This window comes from Procambarus clarkii, chromosome 74 (genome assembly GCF_040958095.1).
Source record: "Procambarus clarkii isolate CNS0578487 chromosome 74, FALCON_Pclarkii_2.0, whole genome shotgun sequence".
In the NCBI taxonomy this organism is placed as follows: domain Eukaryota; kingdom Metazoa; phylum Arthropoda; class Malacostraca; order Decapoda; family Cambaridae; genus Procambarus; species Procambarus clarkii.
In genome coordinates this window covers 5,314,083-5,336,582 of record NC_091223.1, presented here as the reverse complement: position 1 = coordinate 5,336,582, position 22,500 = coordinate 5,314,083, and the positions used below count along the sequence as shown (strand labels likewise).

Here is a 22,500-nt window from a genome sequence, read left to right as displayed (position 1 = left end):
GGAGGACCAAGAATAGTAGTAGCAGTAATATACAACCCTCCACCAAATGACAGGAGACCCAGTCAAGAGTATGAAAACAACAACAAGGCAGTTAACACTATAATTGAGAGGGCAGCCTCTGCTGCCTGTAGAAATAGATCCCACCTGCTCATCATGGGCGACTTCAATCACGGAAAGATTGACTGGGAGAACAAGGAACCGCATGGAGGCGAGGATACGTGGAGAGCCAAACTATTGGAGGTGGTGACAAGCAACTTTTTAACCAGCATGTCGGAGAACCCACAAGGATGAGAGGCAATGACGAACCAGCGAGACTCGACCTAGTCTTCACTCTGAACGACTCCGACATAAGAGAAATCGGTTTTGAGGACCCAGTAGGAATGAGCGACCACAGTGTACTGGTGTTTGAGTACTTGATTGAAGAAGGGTTATTGAACTCGAGGAGGGATACCGAAACCAAAAGGTTAGCATACCGAAAGGGAAACTATGAGGGGATAAGAAAATTCCTAACAGATATAGCATGGGAAACAGAGCTCAGGGGAAAGACGGCCCAAGATATGATGGATTACATCACGCAGAAGTGCAAGGACGCAGCAAACAAGTTTGTCCCAGTCCAAAAGGAAAACAGAGAAATGAAGATGAGAAACCCATGGTTTAATCAAAGATGTAGGCTAGCTAAGCAGCAAAGTAAAAGGGCATGGAGAAACTATAGGAATAACAGGACACTGGAGAGCAGAGAAAGATACCAGAATGCCAGGAATGAATATGTCAGGATGAGAAGAGAGGCAGAAAGACAATACGAAAATGACATCGCAAGCAAGGCAAAGACTCAGCCTAAATTGTTGCATAGCCACATTAGGAGAAAAACAACAGTAAAGGAACAGGTTATGAGATTAAGGATAGGGGCGGAAGGATTCACTACAAATGACAAGGAAGTGTGTGAGGAATTGAATAAGAAATTCCAGGAGGTCTTCACCTTAGAACAAGGAGAAATTCCAGAGGTAAGTGAGGGAATAGCTAACCAGGAACCACTGGAAGAGTTTGAGATTACCAGTGGGGAAGTAAGGAAGTGTTTACTAGAGTTGGACGTGACGAAGGCTATAGGCCCAGATGGAATCTCCCCTTGGGTTCTAAAGGAAGGAGCAAGAGAACTGAGCCTACCACTCTCCATAGTGTATAACAAATCACTGGCAACAGGGGAACTGCCAGATATTTGGAAAGCAGCTAACGTAGTCCCGATATACAAGAAAGGGGATAGACAGGAGGCACTGAACTACAGGCCAGTGTCCCTAACCTGCATACCATGCAAGCTGATGGAGAAGATTGTGCGAAAAAAACTAGTGGAGCATCTGGAGCGAAGGAACTTTGTAACACAGCATCAACATGGGTTCAGGGATGGCAGGTCCTGCCTCACAGGGTTACTTGAATTCTACGACCAGGCAACAAAAATAAGGCAAGAAAGAGAAGGGTGGGCAGACTGCATATTTTTGGATTGTCAGAAAGCCTTTGATACAGTGCCACACAAGAGGCTAGTGCGAAAGTTGGAGATGCAGGCTGGAGTGAGAGGGAAGGTACTCCGGTGGATAGAGGAATACCTAAGCAACAGGAGACAACGAGTCTGTGTGAGGGGTGAGGTCTCAGATTGGCGAGACGTCACAAGTGGAGTCCCGCAGGGGTCAGTCCTTGGACCTATACTGTTTCTGGTATATGTAAATGATCTCCCAGAGGGTATAGATTCGTTCCTCTCAATGTTTGCCGACGATGCAAAAATTATGAGGAGGATTGAAACAGAGGATGATAGTAGGAGGCTACAAGATGGATAGACTGAGTGAATGGTCCAACAAATGGCTGTTGAAGTTCAACCCGAGTAAATGCAAAGTAATGAAACTAGGCAGTGGAAACAGGAGGCCAGGCACAGGATACAGAATAGGAGATGAAGTACTTAATGAAACAGACAGAGAGAAAGATCTAGGAGTTGATATCACACCAAACCTGTCTCCTGAAGCCCACATAAAGAGAATAACGTCTGCGGCATATGCGAGGCTGGCTAACATCAGAACGGCGTTCAGGAACCTGTGTAAGGAATCATTCAGAATCTTGTACACCACATATGTAAGACCAATCCTGGAGTATGCGGCCCCAGCATGGAGCCCGTACCTTGTCAAGCACAAGACGAAGCTGGAAAAAGTCCAAAGGTATGCTACTAGACTAGTCCCAGAACTAAGAGGCATGAGTTATGAGGAAAGGCTGCGGGAAATGCACCTCACGACACTGGAAGACAGAAGAGTAAGGGGGGACATGATCACAACCTACAAAATCCTCAGGGGAATCGACCGGGTAAACAAGGATGAATTCAACACTGGTGGGACGCGAACAAGGGGACACAGGTGGAAGCTGAGTACCCAAATGAGCCACAGAGACGTTAGAAAGAACTTTTTCAGTGTCAGAGTAGTTAGTAAATGGAATGCATTAGGAAGTGATGTGGTGGAGGCTGACTCCATACACAGTTTCAAATGTAGATATGATAGAGCCCAATAGGCTCAGGAATCTGTACACCAGTTGATTGACGGTTGAGAGGCGGGACCAAAGAGCCAGAGCTCAACCCCCGCAAGCACAATTAGGTGAGTACAATTAGGTGAGTACACACACACACACACACACAACACACACACACACACACACACACACACACACACACACACACACACACACACACACACACACAAAATGGAATGCATTAGGAAGAGATGTGGTGGAGGCTGACTCCATACACAGTTTCAAGTGTAGATATGATAGAGCCCGATAGGCTCAGGAATCTGTACACCTGTTGATTGACGGTTGAGAGGCGGGACCAAAGAGCCAGAGCTCAACCCCTGCAAACACAACTAGGTGAGTACATCTAGGTGAGTACACACACACACACACACACACACACACACACACATCCACTGTAAGGGGCCTCGTAGCCTGGTGGATAGCGCGCAGGACTCGTAATTCTGTGGCGCGGGTTCGATTCCCGCACGAGGCAGAAACAAATGGGCAAAGTTTCTTTCACCCTAAGTGCCCCTGTTACCTAGCAGTAAATAGGTACCTGGGAGTTAGTCAGCTGTCACGGGCTGCTTCCTGGGGTGTGTGTGTGTGGTGTGGAGAGAAAAAAAAAAAAAAAAAAAAAAGATCTGGGGTGTGATGTCACACCAGACCTGTCCCATGAAACCCACATCAAAAGGATTACATCAGTGGCGTATACAAGGCTGGCAAACATAAGAACTACCTTCAGAAACTTGTGAAAGGAATCATTCAGAACCTTGTATACCTCATATGTCTCCAATACTGGAATATGCGAATCCAGTCTGGAGTCCACATCTAGTCAAACAAAAACGAAGGTAGAAAAGGTTCAGAGGAATGCCAACAGGCTATTCCTCGAGCTGAGAGGTATGAGCTACGAGGAAAGATTGCTGTAACTGAACATCACGACACTTGAAGACAGAAAAGTTAGGGGAGGCATGATCACTACCTATACAATTCTCAGAGGAATTAACAGGGGAAGATAAAGATAAAAGGTAGAGCACGGGTGGGACGAGAACAAGGGGACACAGGTGGAATCTTAATACCAAATAAGCCACAGAGACGTTAGGAAAAACTTTTTCAGTGTCAGAGTTGTTAACAGATGGAATGCATTAGGCGGTGATGTGGTGGAGGCTGACTCCATACACAGTTTGAAATGTAGATATGAAATGAACCCAGAAAGATCAGGAATCTGTACACCAGTTGATTGACAGTTGAGAGGTGGGACCAAAGAGCCAAAGCTCAACCCCCGCAAGCACAATTAGGTGAGTGCACACACACACACACACACACACACACACACACACACATCCCCATCTGAAGAAGCATATAATGAAACTGGAAAAGGTTCAGAGGTTTGCAACGAGACTCGTCCCAGAGCTACGAGGGATGGGGTATGAAGAGCGCCTGAGGGAACTGTGCCTTACGACACTAGAAAGAAGAAGGGAGAGGGGGGACATGATAGGAACGTATAAGATACTCAGAGGAATTGACAGAGTGGACATAGACGAAATGTTCACACGGAATAGTAACAGAACGAGAGGACATGGATGGAAGCTTGAAACTCAGATGAGTCACAGAGATGTAAGGAAGTTTTCTTTAGCGTGAGAGTAGTGGGGAAATGGAATGCACTTCAGGAACAGGTTGTGGAAGCAATAACTATTCATAATTTTTAAAACCAGGTATGATAGGGAAATGGGACAGGAGTCATTGCTGTAAACAACCGATGCTCGAAAGGCGGGATCCAAGAGTCCAATGCTCGATCCTGCAAGCACATATAGGTGAGTACATATAGGGTGAGTACACACACACACACACACACACAGCCAAGACCGAACCAAAGCTACTACACAGTCACATCAGGAAGAAGACAACAGTGAAGGGAACAGGTGTTGAAACTTATGGTGGGCGAGGACAGGTACACAGAGAATGACAAAGAGGTGTGTGGAATAACTCAACAAAAGGTTCCAGGAGGTCTTTACAATAGAACGGAAGAAGTCACGGCGCTATGAGAGGTGGCAGCAAACCAGGTGACCTTCGATAGGTTCGAAAATTACAAGAGATGAGGTCAAGAAGCACCTATTGGAGCTAGATGTGAGAAAAGCTGTTGGGCCGGACGGAATCTCATCATGGGTATTGAAAGGGTGTGCAGGAGCACTTTGCTTCCCACTCTCCCATAGTGTATAGTAGGTCACTGGAAACGGGAGACCTACCAGAAATATGGAAGACTGCTAATGTAGTACCAGTATACAAAAAGGGTGACAGACAAGAGGCACTGAACTTCAGGCCAGTATCCTTAACTTGTATACCATGCAAGGTGATGGCGAAGATTGTGAGAAAAAAACCTAGTAACACATCTGGAGAGAAGAGACTTCGTGACAACCCATCAACATGGGTTTCAGGGAGGGTAAATCTTGCCTTACAGGCTTGATAGAATTCTACGATCAGGTGACAAAGATAAAGCAAGAAAGAGAAGGATGGGCGGACTGCATTTTTTTGGACTGTCGGAAAGCCTTTGACACAGTACCCCATAAAAGGTTGATTCATAAACTGGAGAAACAGGCAGGAGTAACTGGTAGGGCGCTCCAGTGGATAAGGGAGTACCTAGGCAATAGGAAGCAGAGAGTTACAGTGAGGGGTGAGACCTCAGAATGGCGTGAAGTCACCAGTGGAGTCCCACAGGGCTCTGTACTTGGACCTATCTTGTTTCTGATATACGTAAATGATCTCCCAGAGGGTATAGACTCATTCCTCTCAATGTTTGCTGACGACCCCAAAATTATGAGAAGGATTAAGACAGAGGAGGACAGCTTGAGGCTTCAAGAAGTCCTGGTCAAGCTGCAGGAATGGTCGAACAAATGGCTGTTAGAGTTTAACCCAAGCAAATGTAATGTAATGAAGATAGGGGTAGGAAGCAGGAGACCAGATACAAGGTATCATTTGGGAGATGAAATACTTCAAGAGTCAGAGAGAAAGAAAGACCTGGGGGTTGATATCATGCAGACCTGTCCCCTGAAGCTCATATCAAGTGGATAACATCAGCAGCGTATGCCAGGTTGGTTAACATAAGAATGACCTTTAGAAACTTGTGTAAGGAATCTTTCAGAACATTATATACCACATATGTCAGACCAATCCTGGAGTATGCGGCTCCAGCATGGAGTCCATTTCTAGTCAAGCATAAGACTAAACTGGAAAAGGTTCAAAGGTTTGCCACCAGACTAGTTCCCGAGCTGAGAGGTATGAGCTACGAGGAGAGGACTACGGGGAATTAAACCTCACTTCGTTGGAAGACAGAAGAGTTAGGGGGGGACATGATCACCACATTCAAGATTCTCAAGGGAATCGACAGGGTTGATAAAGACAGGCTATTTAACACAAGGGACACACGCACTAGGGGGACACAGGTGGAAACTGAGTGCCCAAATGAGGCCACTGAGATATTAGAAAGAACTTTTTTAGTGTCAGAGTGGTTGACAAATGGAATGCATTAGGAAGTGATGTGGTGGAGGCTGACTCCATACACAGTTTTCAGTGTAGATATGATAGAGCCCAATAGGCTCAGGAACCTGTACACCTGTTGATTGACGGTTGAGAGGCGGGATCAAAGAGCCAAAGCTCAACCCCCGCCAGCACAACTAGGTGAGTACAACTAGGTGAATACACACACACACATGAGGGAGCCGGCGGCCGAGCAGACAGCAACGCTGGTTACGTGATCCTGTGGTCCCGGGCGCCGGCGAGAAACGATGGGCAGAGTTTCATCACCCTATGCTCCTGCTACCTAGCAGTAAATAGGTACCTGGGAGTTAGTAAGCTGTCACGAGCTTCTTCCTGGGGTGTGTGTGTGTGTGTGGATGTGGTGTGGGAAAAAAATAGTAGTAGGTAGTAGAAACAGTTGATTGACAGTTCAGGAGGCGGGCCGAAAGACTAGAGCTCAACCCCCGCAAGCACAACTAGGTGAATATAACTAGGTGAATACACACACCACTGAGAGGAGACACTCACACAACTCTCTCCTCTCAGTGAGAGGAGAGCGTGAGAGACACACGTGTCAGTAAGGCGTCCGCGGACTAATGTCAATTATCTCAAGACATTGAAGTATTACAGAGATAAGAGACATCGTTTCTTGTCACAGGAGTGTATACAAGCACAGTAATCACGTGTATAGTGAGGCTTCTATAGCGTAAGATCAGTTAAGGACAAAATACTGTGGACCATCCTGTGGGACATTTCAACCAAGTCAGATAACTTGGCAAAGGGTAGTGTAAGTGGATTATAGCAGTCATAGTGATCAATCTCCCAGAGTGTGCACACCTTGTTGAAAGTATGCTACGTTGTATATGCTGATTGATGGTCAGTGAGAATTACAGGAAGAATAGCATATCAGGCCACGTGGGAACAACATTGAGGAGGAGCAGCAGCGGAGGACAGTCGACCCAACCCCCAAGGACTGTCGGTGGTGGCATATTGTCACCACCTCAAACTCACTTAGTACTGTGCTTGCTTGGGGTGAGCTGTTGGTTTTCAGGATTAGTTGGTACAACAGGACAGAGACCGAGTGATAAAGGTGGTATTCAAGAGCGAGCGAACTAAAGAGGACTTGTTAGCAAGGAAGAGCGGACAAGCATATGTACAGAAGTTCAAAAAAGTATTCCTGCAGAGGGATATGACAAGGGACGAGAGAAGGAGGTCAGCAGCAGTGAGGAGGGAGTGCAGGGAGAAAGAAAGGAATCAGGGAGCCACAACCCCGAGCCCTACAATCCCAGAAGGAAGCGGAGAACCATCCACAAGCAGCTCAATAGACACAATGAGAGAAGCACTTCCCCCATCCTCCACCCAATAGACGCCCTACCTGCCCCAACCCTTGGTGCCCAAGGTGCCCACCTTGGGCACCCTCCTCCCCTCCCCAGGATCTCCCTTCTCCCCCACCCCCCAAGCCCTCCCTAATCCCTCATTCCTCCTCCCTTCTCCCCCACCCCAAGCCCTCCATTCTCCCCCACCCCCCTAAACCCTGCAGTATCCTCCACCCTCTTGAGCTCTCCCTTCTCCCCCACTCTCCTCAGCCCTCCCTTTGTTTCTTATCCCCCTCGGCACTCCCTTTCCCCCAGCCTCCCCCCCCACAAGCGCTCCTTCCTTTTATGCCCCCTCAAACCCTCCCTCCTCCCATTCCCACCCAAGCCTTCCCTTCTCACAACACTCTCGAAAGCCTCCCCCTCTCACCCACTCCTCAAAGCCTCCCCCTCTCACCCACCCCTCCAAGCCTCCCTTGCCCCCCCCCACCATCAGGCCCTCTTTTTCTCCCCAACCCCCAAAAGCCCTCTCTTCAACACACACCAGATCCTCCCACCCCCCACCCACCCAGATCCCCCAGGTCCCCTCTCATCCCAGTCCCTCCCTGTTTCCCTGCTTCAGGGAAAGCAATAGGATCTGATAAAGGACAGAGAGAGTCAGCTTCAGGGTGATTTACTCGAACATAGATGGGATCACAAGCAAGACAAGTGAACTACGGGAAAGAACACAAGAAGTAAACCAGATGTAATCAGACTCATTGAAACAAAACTCTCAGGCATCATAATGAATGCCGTGTTTCCCAAGGACTACACTGTAATAAGGAAAGAGAGGGAAGGATGGGGAGGAGGTGGAGTGACCCTACTAATGAGAAAAGAATGGAGTTTCAAGGCGATCGTCATCCTGGGCTGCGAGGGATTCAGAGACTACATAACATGCACCATGACAATGGAAGAGACCAAAAAGTAGTAGTAGCAGTGATATATAACCCTCCATCAAATGACAGAAGACCAAGGCAAGAGTATGACAACAACAACAGGGCAGTTAACACTATAATTGAGAAAGCAGCCTCTGCTGCCTGAAGAAATAGATCCCATCTACTTATCATGGGAGACTTGAATTAACGGAAGGATAGACTGGGAGAACAGGGAACCGCATGGAAGAGAGGATACATGGAGAGCCAAACTAATGGAGGTGGTGACTAGAAACTTTCTAAGCCAACATGTCAGGGAACCCACTAGGATGAGAGGAAACGATGAACAGCGAGACTCGACCTAGTCTTCATTCTGAACGACCTCAGACATAAGGAAAATCGGCTTTGAGACCCCAGTAGGAATGAGCGTCCACAGTGTGCTGGCGTTTGAGTATCTGGTTGAGGATGGATTATTGAACTCGAGGAGGGGTACTGAAAGGCTGGCATTCCGAAAGGGAAACTATGAGGAGTTAAGAAAATTCCTAACAGATTTAACATGGGAAACAGAGCTCAGGGAAAAAAACGGCCCAAGACATGATGGACTTCATTGCGAAGAAATGCAAGGAAGCATCAAACAAGTTTGTCACAACCCAAAAGGAAAACAATGAAATGAAGATGAGAAACCCGTGGTTTAGTCAGAGATGTAGTAGAAAATTTCAGGAGGTCTTCACCTTAGAGGAAGGAGAAATTCCAGAGATAAGAGAGGGAATAGTTAACCAGGAACCACTAGAAGAGTTTGAGATTACCAGTGGGAAAGTAAGGAAGTGTTTACTACAGTTGGATGTGACAAAGGCTACAGGGCCAGAAGGAATCTCTTTAGGATACTAAAGGAAGGGGTAGAAGCCTGTGCCTGCCATTCTCCATAGAGTATAACAAATCACTGGCAACAGGGGATCTGCCAGAAATTTGGAAAGCAGCTAATGTAGTTCCGATATTCAAGAAAAGGGATAGACAGATGACACTGAACTACAGGCCAGTGTCCCTAACCTGCATACCAATCAAGCTGATGGAGAAGATTGTGCGAAGAAAGCTAGTGGAACATCTGGAGCGAAAGAACTTTGTAACACAGCATCAACATGGGTTCAGGATGGCAAGTCAAGGGTTAATTAAATTTTACGACCAGGTAACAAAAAATCAGGCAAGAAAGAGAGGGGTGGGCAGACTGCATATTTTGGGATTGCCAAAAAGCCTTTAATACAGTACCACATAAGAGGCTAGTGAAAAAGCTGAAGATGCAGGCTGCATTGACAGGGAAGGTTCTCCGTTGGATAAGGGAGTACCTAAGCAACAGAAGACAACGAGTCACTGCGATTGGTGAGGTCTCGGATTGGCATAACGTTTCGAGAGGAGTCCCGCAGGGGTCAGTCCTTGGACCTATACTGTTTCTGATATATGTAAATGATCTCCCGGAGGGTATAGACTCGCTTCTCTCAATGTTTGCTGATGATGCAAAAATTATGAGTAGGATTGAAACAGAGGATGATAGTAGGAAGCTACAGGACGACCTGGACAGACTGAATGAATGGGTCCTAACAAATGGCTGCTAAAGTTTAACCCGAGTAAATGCAAAGTAATGAAACTAGGCGGTGGAAACAGGAGGCCAGACACAGGATTCAAAATAGGAGGTGAAGTACTAAATGAAACGGAAAGAGAGAAAGATCTAGGAATTGATATCACAACAAACCTGTCTCCTGAAGTCCACATAAAATGAATTACGTCTGCGGCATATGCGAGGCTGGCTAACATCAGAGCAGCCTTCAGGAACCTGTGTAAGGGATCATTCAGAATCTTGTATACCACATGTGAAAGATCAATCCTGGAGTATGCGGCCCCAGCATGGAGCCCGTACCTTGTCAAGCACAAGACGAAGCTGGAAAAAGTTCAGAGGTATGCCACTAGACTAGTCCCAGAACTCAGAGGCATGAGTTATGAGGAAAGGCTGGGTGAGATGCACCTCATGACACTGGAAGACAGAAGAGTAATGGGAGACATGATTACTACCAACAAAATTCTCAGAGGAATTGACAGGATAGATAAGGTTAAACATTTCAACACGGGTGATACGCGAACAAGGGGACACAGGTGGAGACTGAGTACTCAAATGAGCCACAGAGACGTTAGAAAGAACTTTTTCAGTGTCAGAATAGTTAACAAGTGAAATGCATTAGGCAGTGATGTGGTGGAGGCTGACTCCATACACAGTTTCAAATGTAGACATGATAGAGCCCAGTAGGCTCAGGAATCTGTACATCAGTTGATTGACAGTTGAGAGGCGGGACCAAAGAGTTAGAGCTCATCCCCCGCAAGCACAATTAGGTGAGTACACAGCTGAGCCTCGCGACTGCATGGACAGCGCTCTGGGATCGGAGTCCTATAGGCCAGGGTTCGATCTCCGGCAGAGGCAGAAACAAATGGGCAGAGTTTCTTTTACCCTGATGCCCGTGTTAACCTAGCAGTGAATAAGTAAGTGAGAGTTAGACAGCCGCAACGGGCAGCTTTATGAGAATGTGTGTGTGTGTGTGTGTGTGTGTGTGTGTGTTTGTGTGTGTGTGTGTGTGTGTGTGTGTGTGTGTGTATGAGAAATACATATAGTAGACATAATAGAGGTAAAATAAATTGGATAAAAAGGCAGGGCCCAAGAACTAATAGTTAGAAACTGCCGATACAAATAGATATACTCACATACACACACACACTCAGGGGGTGTGCACATCCCCCTCCCCCGTATGTACACACACAAGAGGTCTGGTAGCTGAGTGGACAGTGCGCAGGACTCGAAATTCTGTGGCCCGGGATCGATTCCCGACCAGGCACAAACAAATGGGCAAAAGTTTCTTTCACCTTAATGCTCCTGTTACCTAGCAGTAAATAGGTACCTGGGAATTAGACAGTTGTTACGGAGCTGCTTCCTGTGAGTGTATGTGTGCGGGGGGGGGGGCGGAAATAGCTAGTTAGTAGTTGGAAACAGATGATTGACAGGTGAGAGGCGGGCCTATAGAGCAAAGTTCAACCTTCGTAAGCATAATTAGGTGAATACAACTAGGTGAACACAAGGGGGTTTAGCTAGCCATCAAGCGTTCAACTAGCACATATTGAAATGTGAATATATAAACATAAAACACGCGTATTTAAAGAGGAATCACATTCAAAGACATTAATATTGACAAGTGAAGCATTAATGTTAACAGAAAATTGTATTCCAGGTTACTTAGTATATTATAGGAATGGTCATAACACATGGCAGTAGTACAATAGTTATATTAATGTCCGTTGAAACTACACTCAGATTATTTTCACCAAGGAGAAGATGTTGTAGTTTTCAAAAAAGTACCCGCTTGCAGCACCGTGTGTTTCATCAACGGTGGCTGCAGCACCGGGTGTTTCATCAACGGTGGCTGCAGCACCGTGTGTTTCATCAACGGTGGCTGGCAGCAACCGGGTGTTTCATCAACGGTGGCTGCAGCACCGTGTGTTTCATCAACGGTGGCTGCAGCACCGGGTGTTTCATCAACTGTGGCTGCAGCACCGGGTGTTTCATCAACGGTGGCTGCAGCACCGTGTGTTTCATCAACGGTGGCTGCAGCACCGGGTGTTTCATCAACTGTGGCTGCAAGCACCGGGTGTTTCATCAACTGTGGCTGCAGCACCGGGTGTTTCATCAACGGTGGCTGCAGCACCGTGTGTTTCATCAACGGTGGCTGCAGCACCGGGTGTTTCATCAACTGTGGCTGCAGCACCGGGTGTTTCATCAACGGTGGCTGTAGCACCGGGTGTTTCATCAACGGTGGCTGCAGCACCGGGTGTTTCATCAACTGTGGCTGCAGTACCGGGTGTTTCATCAACGGTGGCTGCAGCACCGGGTGTTTCATCAACTGTGGCTGCAGCACCGGGTGTTTCATCAACTGTGGCAGCAGCACCGGGTGTTTCATCAACGGTGGCTGCAGCACCGGGTGTTTCATCAACGGTGGCTGCAGCACCGGGTGTTTCATCAACGGTGGCTGCAGCACCGAGTGTTTCATCAACGGTTGCTGCAGCACATGGTGTTTCATCAACGGTGGCTGCAGCAAAGGGTGTTTCATCAACGGTGGCTGCAGCACCGAGTGTTTCATCAACGGTGGCTGCAGCACCGGGTGTTTCATCAACGGAAGCTGCAGCACCGGGTGTTTCATGAACGGTAGCTGCAGCACTGGGTGTTTCATGAACGGTAGCTGCAGCACCGGGTGTTTCATCAACGGCAGCTGCAGCACCGGGTGTTTTATGAACGGAAGTTGCAGCACTGGGTGTTTCATCAACGGTGGCTGCAGCACCGGGTGTTTCATCAACGGTAGCTGCAGCACTGGGTTTTTCATGAACGGTGGCTGCAGCTCCGGGAGTTTCATCAACGGTGGCTGCAGCACCGGGTGTTTCATCAACGGCGGCTGCAGCACAGGGTGTTTCATCAACGGTGGGCTGCAGCACCGGGTGTTTCATCAACGGTGGCTGCAGCACCGAGTGTTTCATCAACGGTTGCTGCAGCACATGGTGTTTCATCAACGGTGGCTGCAGCAAAGGGTGTTTCATCAACGGTGGCTGCAGCACCGAGTGTTTCATCAACGGTGGCTGCAGCACCGGGTGTTTCATCAACGGAAGCTGCAGCACCGGGTGTTTCATGAACGGTAGCTGCAGCACTGGGTGTTTCATGAACGGTAGCTGCAGCACCGGGTGTTTCATCAACGGCAGCTGCAGCACCGGGTGTTTTATGAACGGAAGTTGCAGCACTGGGTGTTTCATCAACGGTGGCTGCAGCACCGGGTGTTTCATCAACGGTAGCTGCAGCACTGGGTTTTTCATGAACGGTGGCTGCAGCTCCGGGAGTTTCATCAACGGTGGCTGCAGCACCGGGTGTTTTCATCAACGGCGGCTGCAGCACAGGGTGTTTCATCAACGGTGGCTGCAGCACTGGGTGTTTCATCAACGGTGGCTGCAGCACTGGGTGTTTCATCAACGGTGGCTGCAGAACTGGGTGTTTCATCAACGGTGGCTGCAGCACCGGGTGTTTCATGAACGGTAGCTGCAGCACTGGGTGTTTCATCAACGGTGGCTGCAGCACAGGGTGTTTCATCAACGGTGGCTGCAGCACTGGGTGTTTCATCAACGGTGGCTGCAGCACCGGGTGTTTCATCAACGTAGCTGCAGCACTGGGAGTTTCATCAACGGTGGCTGCAGCACCGGGTGTTTCATCAACGGTGGCTGCAGCACCGGGTGTTTCATCAACGGTAGCTGCAGCACTGGGTGTTTCATCAACGGTAGCTGCAGCACCGGGTGTTTCATCAACGGCAGCTGTAGCACCGGCTGTTTCATCAACGGTAGCTGAAGCACCAGGTGTTTCATCAACAGCAGCTACTGTACTGGGTGTTTCATCAACGGCAGCAGTAGCAACGGGTGTTTCATCAACGGTAGCTGCAGCACTGGGTGTTTCAATAACGGTGGCTGCAGCTCCGGGAGTTTCATCAACGGTGGCTGCAGCACCGGGTGTTTCATCAACGGCGGCTGCAGCACAGGGTGTTTCATCAACGGTGGCTGCAGCACTGGGTGTTTCATCAACGATATCTGCAGCAATGGGTGTTTCATCAACGGCAGCTGCAGCACTGGGTGTTTCATCAACGGTAGCTGCAAAAATGAGTAATTTCATCAACAGCAGCTACTGTACTGGGTGTTTCATCAACGGCAGCTGTAGCAACGGGTGTTTCATCAACGGTGGCTGCAGCACTGGGTGTTTCATCAACGGTTATTGCATCACTGGGGGGTGTTTCGTCAACGGTGGCTGCTGCACTGGGTGCTTCATCAACGGTAGCGGCAGCAAAGGGTGTTTCATCAACGGTGGCTGCTGCACTGGGTGCTTCATCAACGGTGTCTGCAGCACTGAGAGTTTCATCAAAGGTAGCTGCTGTACCGGGTGTTTCATCAACGGTGGCTGCAGCACCGGGTGTTTCATCATGATGGCTGCAGCACCGGGTGTTTCATCAACGGTAGCTGCAGTACCGGGTGTTTCATCAACGGTAGCTGCAATACCGGATGTTTCATCAACGGTAGCGGCAGCAGAGGGTGCTTCATCAACGGTGGCTGCAGCACTGAGAGTTTCATCAAAGGCAGCTGCTATACCGGGTGTTTCATCAACGGTGGCTGGAGCACTGGGTGTTTCATCAACGGCAGCTGAAGCATTGGGTGTTTCATCATCGGTAGCTGCAGCACTGGGTGTTTCATCAACGGTAGCTGCAGAACCGGGGGTTTCATCAACGGTAGCTAGAGGCACCGGGGGTTTCATCAACGGTAGCTATAGCACCGGCTGTTTCATCGACGGTAGCTGCAGCACCGGTTGTTTCATCAACGGCAGCTGCAGCACTGGGTGTTTCATCAACGGCAGCAGTAGCAACGGGTGTTCCATCAACGGTGGCTGCAGCACTGGGTGTTTCATCAACGGTGATTGCAGCACAGGGGTGTTTCATCAACGGTGGCTGCTGCACCGGGTGCTTCATCAACGGTAGCGGCAGCACAGGGTGCTTCATCAACGGTGGCTGCAGCACTGAGAGTTTCATCAAACGTAGCTGCTGTACCGGGTGTTTCATCAACGGTGGCTGCATGCACCGGGTGTTTCATCGACGGTGGCTGGAGCACTCGGTGTTTCATCAAACCGGTAGCTAAAGACCCGAGTGTTTCACCACGGCAGTTGCAGCACCGGGTGTTTCACCAACGGTATCTGCTGCACCAGGGGTTTTATCAACAGTAGTTATAGCACCGGCTGTTTCATCGACGGTAGCTGCAGCACAGGGTGTTTCATCAAAGGTAGCTGCCGCACCAGGTCTTTCGTCAACGTTAGCTGCTGCACAGGTGTTTCATCAACGGCAGATGCAGCGCTGGGTGTTTCATCAACGGTAGCTGCAACAATGGGTATTTCATTAATAGCAAATGCAGCACTGGGTGTTTCATCAACGCTAGCTGCAGCAATGGGTGTTTCATCAATGTCAGCTGCAGCACTGGGTGTTTCATCAAAGGTTGTAGCCATAGCGAAGTTTCATCAACGGCAGCTGCAGCACTGGGTGTTTCATCTACGGCTGCAGCAGCACTGGGTGTTTCATTAACGGCAGCGGCAGGACTGGGTGTTTCATCAACATCAGGTGTAGAACCGGGTGTTTCATCAAAGGCAGCTGCAGAATCGGGTGTTTCATCAACATCAGCAGCAGCACTGGGTGTTTCATCAACAGCAGCAGCAGCAGTGGGCGTTTCATCAACGCAGTAGCTGCAGCACTGGGTGTTTCATCAACATCCACTGCACCACTGGGTGTTTCAACAACTTCAGCTGCAGCACTGGGTGTTTCATCAACGGTGGCTGCAGCACCGAGTGTTTCATCACGGTTGCTGCAGCACATGGTGTTTCATCAACGGTGGCTGCAGCAAAGGGTGTTTCATCAACGGTGGCTGCAGCACCGAGTGTTTCATCAACGGTGGCTGCAGCACCGGGTGTTTCATCAACGGAAGCTGCAGCACCGGGTGTTTCATGAACGGTAGCTGCAGCACTGGGTGTTTCATGAACGGTAGCTGCAGCACCGGGTGTTTCATCAACGGCAGCTGCAGCACCGGGTGTTTTATGAACGGAAGTTGCAGCACTGGGTGTTTCATCAACGGTGGCTGCAGCACCGGGTGTTTCATCAACGGTAGCTGCAGCACTGGGTTTTTCATGAACGGTGGCTGCAGCTCCGGGAGTTTCATCAACGGTGGCTGCAGCACCGGGTGTTTCATCAACGGCGGCTGCAGCACAGGGTGTTTCATCAACGGTGGCTGCAGCACTGGGTGTTTCATCAACGGTGGCTGCAGCACTGGGTGTTTCATCAACGGTGGCTGCAGCACTGGGTGTTTCATCAACGGTGGCTGCAGCACCGGGTGTTTCATGAACGGTAGCTGCAGCACTGGGTGTTTCATCAACGGTGGCTGCAGCACAGGGTGTTTCATCAACGGTGGCTGCAGCACTGGGTGTTTCATCAACGGTGGCTGCAGCACCGGGTGTTTCATCAACGGTAGCTGCAGCACTGGGAGTTTCATCAACGGTGGCTGCAGCACCGGGTGTTTCATCAACGGTGGCTGCAGCACCGGGTGTTTCATCAACGGTAGCTGCAGCACTGGGTGTTTCATCAACGGTAGCTGCAGCACCGGGTGTTTCATCAACGGCAGCTGTAGCACCGGCTGTTTCATCAACGGTAGCTGAAGCACCAGGTGTTTCATCAACAGCAGCTACTGTACTGTGTGTTTCATCAACGGCAGCAGTAGCAACGGGTGTTTCATCAACGGTAGCTGCAGCACTGGGTGTTTCAATAACGGTGGCTGCAGCTCCGGGAGTTTCATCAACGGTGGCTGCAGCACCGGGTGTTTCATCAACGGCGGCTGCAGCACAGGGTGTTTCATCAACGGTGGCTGCAGCACTGGGTGTTTCATCAACGATATCTGCAGCAATGGGTGTTTCATCAACGGCAGCTGCAGCACTGGGTGTTTCATCAACGGTAGCTGCAAAAATGAGTATTTCATCAACAGCAGCTACTGTACTGGGTGTTTCATCAACGGCAGCTGTAGCAACGGGTGTTTCATCAACGGTGGCTGCAGCACTGGGTGTTTCATCAACGGTTATTGCATCACTGGGGGTGTTTCGTCAACGGTGGCTGCTGCACTGGGTGCTTCATCAACGGTAGCGGCAGCAAAGGGTGTTTCATCAACGGTGGCTGCTGCACTGGGTGCTTCATCAACGGTGTCTGCAGCACTGAGAGTTTCATCAAAGGTAGCTGCTGTACCGGGTGTTTCATCAACGGTGGCTGCAGCACCGGGTGTTTCATCAATGATGGCTGCAGCACCGGGTGTTTCATCAACGGTAGCTGCAGTACCGGGTGTTTCATCAACGGTAGCTGCAATACCGGATGTTTCATCAACGGTAGCGGCAGCAGAGGGTGCTTCATCAACGGTGGCTGCAGCACTGAGAGTTTCATCAAAGGCAGCTGCTATACCGGGTGTTTCATCAACGGTGGCTGGAGCACTGGGTGTTTCATCAACGGCAGCTGAAGCATTGGGTGTTTCATCATCGGTAGCTGCAGCACTGGGTGTTTCATCAACGGTAGCTGCAGAACCGGGGGTTTCATCAACGGTAGCTAGAGCACCGGGGGTTTCATCAACGGTAGCTATAGCACCGGCTGTTTCATCGACGGTAGCTGCAGCACCGGTTGTTTCATCAACGGCAGCTGCAGCACTGGGTGTTTCATCAACGGCAGCAGTAGCAACGGGTGTTCCATCAACGGTGGCTGCAGCACTGGGTGTTTCATCAACGGTGATTGCAGCACAGGGGTGTTTCATCAACGGTGGCTGCTGCACCGGGTGCTTCATCAACGGTAGCGGCAGCACAGGGTGCTTCATCAACGGTGGCTGCAGCACTGAGAGTTTCATCAAACGTAGCTGCTGTACCGGGTGTTTCATCAACGGTGGCTGCAGCACCGGGTGTTTCATCGACGGTGGCTGGAGCACTCGGTGTTTCATCAAACCGGTAGCTAAAGACCCGAGTGTTTCACCACGGCAGTTGCAGCACCGGGTGTTTCATCAACGGTAGCTGCAGCACCAGGGGTTTTATCAACAGTAGTTATAGCACCGGCTGTTTCATCGACGGTAGCTGCAGCACAGGGTGTTTCATCAAAGGTAGCTGCCGCACCAGGTCTTTCGCCAACGTTAGCTGCTGCACAGGTGTTTCATCAACGGCAGATGCAGCGCTGGGTGTTTCATCAACGGTAGCTGCAACAATGGGTATTTCATTAATAGCAAATGCAGCACTGGGTGTTTCATCAACGCTAGCTGCAGCAATGGGTGTTTCATCAATGTCAGCTGCAGCACTGGGTGTTTCATCAAAGGTTGTAGCCATAGCGAAGTTTCATCAACGGCAGCTGCAGCACTGGGTGTTTCATCTACGGCTGCAGCAGCACTGGGTGTTTCATTAACGGCAGCGGCAGGACTGGGTGTTTCATCAACATCAGGTGTAGAACCGGGTGTTTCATCAAAGGCAGCTGCAGAATCGGGTGTTTCATCAACATCAGCAGCAGCACTGGGTGTTTCATCAACAGCAGCAGCAGCAGTGGGCGTTTCATCAACGCAGTAGCTGCAGCACTGGGTGTTTCATCAACATCCACTGCACCACTGGGTGTTTCAACAACTTCAGCTGCAGCACTGGGTGTTTCATAAACGGCCGAAGCAGTACTGGGTGTTTCATCAACGGAATCTGCAGCACTGGGGGTTTCATCAAAGGCAGCTGAAGCACTGGGTGTTTCATCAACGGGAGCTGCATCACTGGGTGTTTCATCAACGGCAGCAGCAGCACCGGGTGTTCCATTAACGGCAGCTGAGGCACTTGGTGTTTCATCAATGGTGACTGCAGCACCGGGCGTTTCATCAATCGTCGCTGAAGCACAGTGTGTTTCATCAACAGTGGCTGCAGCACCGGGTGCTTCATCAACGGTAGCTGCATCACCGGATGCTTCATCAACGGTGGCTGCAGCACCGGGTGCTTCATCAACGGTAGCTGCAGCACTGAGTGCTTCATCAAAGGTAGCTGCTGTACCGGGTGTTTTATCAACGGTGGCTGCAGCACCGGGTGTTTCATCATCGGTAGCTGCAGTTCCGGGTGTTTCATCAACGCTGGCTGCAGCACTGGGGTGTTTCATCAACGGTGGTTGCAGTACCGGGTGTTTCATCAACGGTAGCTGTAATTCCGGGTGTTTCATCAACGGTGGCTGCAACACCGGGTGTTTCATCAACGGTGGCAAGAGCACTGGGTGTTTCATCAACAGCAGCTGCAGCACTGTGTGTTTCATCAACGGTAGCTGCACCACCGGGTGTTTCATCAACGGCAGCTGCAGCGTTGGGTGTTTCATCAATGATAGCTGCAGGAATGGGTGTTTCGTCAACGGCAGCTGCATCACTGGGTGTTTCATCAACGGCAACTGCCGCGCTGGGTGTTTCATCAACGGTAGCTGCAACAATGGGTATTTCATTAACTGCAGCTACTGCACTGGGTGTTTCATCAACGATAACAGCGGCACCGGGTGTCTCATCAATAGCAGCTGCAGCACTGGGTGTTTCATCAACGGTAGCTACAGCAATGTGTGTTTCATCAACGGCAGCTGCATCACTGGGTGTTTCATCAACATCAGGGGCAGAACCGGTGTTTCATCAACGGCAGCTGATGAATAGGGTGTTTCATCAACAGCAGCAAGCAGCACTGAGTGTATCATCAACTGCAGCATAAACAGTGAGTGTTCATCAACGGGCAGCTTCAGCATCGGGTGTTTTCATCAACGTCAGCTGCAGCACTGGGTGTTTCATCAATGCGGTAGCTGACGGCATTGGCTGTTTCATCAACGGCAGATGCAGCACTTGGTGCTTCATCAACGGCAGCTGCAGCACTGGATGTTTGCATCAACGGCAGCTGTAGCACTGGGTGTTTCATTAATAGCCGAAGCAGTACTGGGTGTTTCATCAACGGCAGCTGCAACACGGGGTGGTTTCATCAATGGCAGCTGCAGCAATGGGTGTTTCATCAACGGCAGCAGCAGCACTGGGTGTTTCATCAACAGCAGCTGCAGCACTGGGTTTTTCATCAACGGCAGCAGCAGTACTGGGTGTTTCATCAACTGCAGCAGGAGCACTGGGTGTTTCATCAAAGGCAGCTGTAGCACTGTGTGTTTCATCAAAGGCAGCTGTAGCACTGGGTGTTTCATCAACGGGAGCTGCAGCACTGGGTGTTTCATCAACAGCAACACCAGCACTGGGTGTTTCATCAACTGCAGCAGGAGCACTGGGTGTTTCATCAAAGGCAGCTGTAGCACTGTGTGTTTCATCAAAGGCAGCTGTAGCACTGGGTGTTTCATCAACGGGAGCTGCAGCACTGGGTGTTTCATCAACAGCAACACCAGCACTGAGTGTTTCATTAACGGCAGCTGTAGCAATAGGTGTTTCATCAACGGCGGCAACAGAACTGAGTGTTTCGTGAACGGCAGCTTCAGCACTGGGTGTTTCATCAAAGGCAGCTGCAGCATTGGGTGTTTCATCAACGGCAGCTGCAGCATTGGGTGTTTCATCAACGGCAGCTGCAGCACTGGGTGTTTCATAAATGGCAGCAGCAGCAGCAGTTGGTGTTTCATCAACAGCAGCTGCAGCACAGTTTCTTCAACCGTAGCTGCAGCACTAGGTGTTTCATCAACGGCAGTTGCAGCACTGGGTGTTTCATCAACGGCCGAAACAGCACTGGGTGTTTCATCAATGGATGAAGCAGCACAGCACTGGGGGTTTCATCAACGGCCGAAGCAGCGGGTGTTTCATCAACCGCCGCTGCAGCACTGGGCGTTTTATCAACGGCATCTGCAGCACTGGAAGTTTCATCAAGAGTAGAAGCAGCACTGAGTGTTTCATCAACGGCAGCTGCCGCGCTGGGTGTTTCATCAACTCATCAACGGTAGCAGCAGCAGCGGGTGTTTCATCAACGGCAGCTGCAGCAGCGGGTTTTTCATTAACAGCAGGAGCAGCACTGTGCGTTTCCTCAACGGCAGCTGCAGAACCGGGTGTTTCATCGACGGCATCTGCAGCATCAGGTGTTTCATCAATAGTAGCTGCAGCACCGGGTGTTTCATCAACGGCAGCAGCAACATTGTGTATTTCATCATCGGCTGCAGCAGCACTGGGTGTATCATTAACGACAGCTGCAGCACTGTGTATTTCATCAATGGCAGCTGCAGCACTGGGTGTTTCATCAACTCCAGAAGCAGCACTGGGAGTTTCATTAACAGCAGCTGCAGCACTGGGTGTTTCATCAACGGCAAATGCAGCACTGAGTGTTTCATCAACGGCAGCTGCAGCACTGGGTATTTCATCAAGTGTAGCTGCAGCACTGGGTGTTTCATCAACGGCAGCAGAACTGTGTATTTCATCAACGACAGCTGCAGCACCGGGTGTTTCATTAACGGCAGCAGCAGCACAGGGTGTTTCATCAACGGCAGCTGCAGCACTGGGAGATTCATCAACAGCACCTGCAGCACTGGGTGTTTCATCAACAACAGCAGCTGCAGCAGTGGGTGTTTCAATAACATCATCATCTGGTGTTTCATCAATTTCCGCATGGTGCATAGAGGAATTGAGTAAAACCCTAGTTTGTGTCTCGGAGATGCTGCAGGATCCAATTAAATTCAGTAGAACTTCTAGTTGCAATTCTTTTGACCTTGTTGTAGCTCAGTTGATCAAGGCAGCGTCAGGGATCACCTTGGACGTAGATTCGAACCCTCGTCACAGCTCTTGTGGATTTGTTCATATGATGCATCATGCTATTGTGATTTCAGTACTCACCTAGTTGTGTTTGGGGGGTTGAGCTCTGGCTCTTTGGTCCCGCCTCTCAACTGTCAATCAACTGGTGTACGGATTCCTGAGCTTATTGGGTTCTATCATATCTGCATTTGAAACTGTGTATGGAGTCAGCCTCCATCAAAACACTACTTAATACATTCCATTTGTTAACTACCCGGACACTGAAAAAATTCTTTCTAACGTCTCTCTGGCTCATCTGGATACTAAGTTTCCATCTGTGTCCCCTTGTTCGTGTTCCACCCACGCTAAAGAGTTTTTGTCCACCCAATCAATTCCCCTGAGAATTTTGTAGGTGGTTATCACGTCTCCCCGTCTCCTCACGTCTCTTCTGTTTTCCAGGGTTGTGAGGTTCAGCTCCCTTAGCCTTTCCTCGTAACTCATTCCTCTCAGTTCCGGGACCAGTCTGGTGGCATACCGCTGAATCTTCTCTAACTTCGTCTTGTGTTTAACTAGGTATGGACTCCAGGCTGGAGCTGCATACTCCAGGATTGGTCTTACATAAGTGGTATACAGGGTCCTGAACGATTCCTTACACAAGTTTCTAAAGGCAGTTCTTATATTGGCCAGTCTAGCATATGCCGGTGATGATATCCTTTTAATGTGGGCCTCTTGGAACAGGTTCGGTGTGATATCGACCACTAGATCTTTCTCTCTATTTGACTCTTGCAGGATTTCACCTCCCAGATGGTACATTGTGTTCAGCCTCCTGCTCCCTTCGCCTAATTTCATTACTTTACACTTTCCTGAGTTGAACTTTA

At 49.6% G+C, this 22,500-nt stretch overlaps 4 protein-coding genes across 4 annotated transcripts in view; all 4 read right to left on the bottom strand.

Annotated features, from left to right (window-relative positions):
* The window catches only part of LOC123749223 (mucin-22-like), a 34,955-nt gene extending 20,006 nt beyond the window's left edge, over positions 1-14,949 (bottom strand). Inside the window, exons 1-5 of the mRNA XM_069313090.1 lie at positions 14,652-14,949; positions 14,381-14,611; positions 14,019-14,282; positions 12,788-13,978; positions 12,097-12,747 (exon numbers count right to left, since the gene is read on the bottom strand). Coding sequence (XP_069169191.1) covers positions 12,097-12,747; positions 12,788-13,978; positions 14,019-14,282; positions 14,381-14,611; positions 14,652-14,949 — 2,635 coding nt within the window. The remainder of the gene's footprint in view (positions 1-12,096; positions 12,748-12,787; positions 13,979-14,018; positions 14,283-14,380; positions 14,612-14,651) is intronic.
* Positions 14,950-15,593: 644 nt separating this feature from the next.
* Positions 15,594-17,848, bottom strand: LOC138356767 (mucin-22-like). The gene is made up of 2 exons (XM_069313089.1): positions 17,026-17,848; positions 15,594-16,864 (listed from the first exon to the last, which is right to left on the bottom strand). The coding sequence occupies exons 1-2, from the start codon at positions 17,846-17,848 to the stop codon at positions 15,594-15,596; spliced, it is 2,094 nt and encodes a 697-aa protein (XP_069169190.1).
* Positions 17,849-18,297: 449 nt separating this feature from the next.
* On the bottom strand, positions 18,298-19,805 carry LOC138356766 (calphotin-like). The gene is made up of 3 exons (XM_069313088.1): positions 19,700-19,805; positions 19,069-19,509; positions 18,298-18,968 (listed from the first exon to the last, which is right to left on the bottom strand). Exons 1-3 carry the CDS (start codon positions 19,803-19,805, stop codon positions 18,298-18,300), a joined length of 1,218 nt encoding a protein of 405 aa, XP_069169189.1.
* A 59-nt stretch (positions 19,806-19,864) lies between these two features.
* Positions 19,865-22,500, bottom strand: part of LOC138356765 (calphotin-like) — a 17,183-nt gene continuing 14,547 nt past the window's right edge. Inside the window, exons 3-4 of the mRNA XM_069313087.1 lie at positions 20,664-21,548; positions 19,865-20,552 (exon numbers count right to left, since the gene is read on the bottom strand). Of these exons, the coding sequence (XP_069169188.1) occupies positions 19,865-20,552; positions 20,664-21,548 (1,573 nt within the window). The remainder of the gene's footprint in view (positions 20,553-20,663; positions 21,549-22,500) is intronic.

Bases quoted from the DNA above. Each gene is read 5' to 3' on its own strand.
- LOC138356767 (XM_069313089.1), bottom strand. From the start codon at position 17,848: ATGAAACACCCGGTGCTGCAGCCACCGTTGATGAAACACCCGGTACAG. The intron at 16,865-17,025 runs GTGCAGCAGCCA...TCATTTTTGCAG, and splicing joins TACCGTTGATGAAGCACCCA to CTACCGTTGATGAAACACCC.
- LOC138356766 (XM_069313088.1), bottom strand. From the start codon at position 19,805: ATGCAAACATCCAGTGCTGCAGCTGCCGTTGATGAAGCACCAAGTGCT. The intron at 19,510-19,699 runs GTGCTGCAGCTG...CCAGTGATGCAG, and splicing joins CCGCATTGATGAAACACCCA to CTGCCGTTGATGAAACACAC. The intron at 18,969-19,068 runs GTACTGCAACCA...CCGGTGCTGCAG, and splicing joins TACCGTTGATGAAACACCCG to CCACCGTTGATAAAACACCC.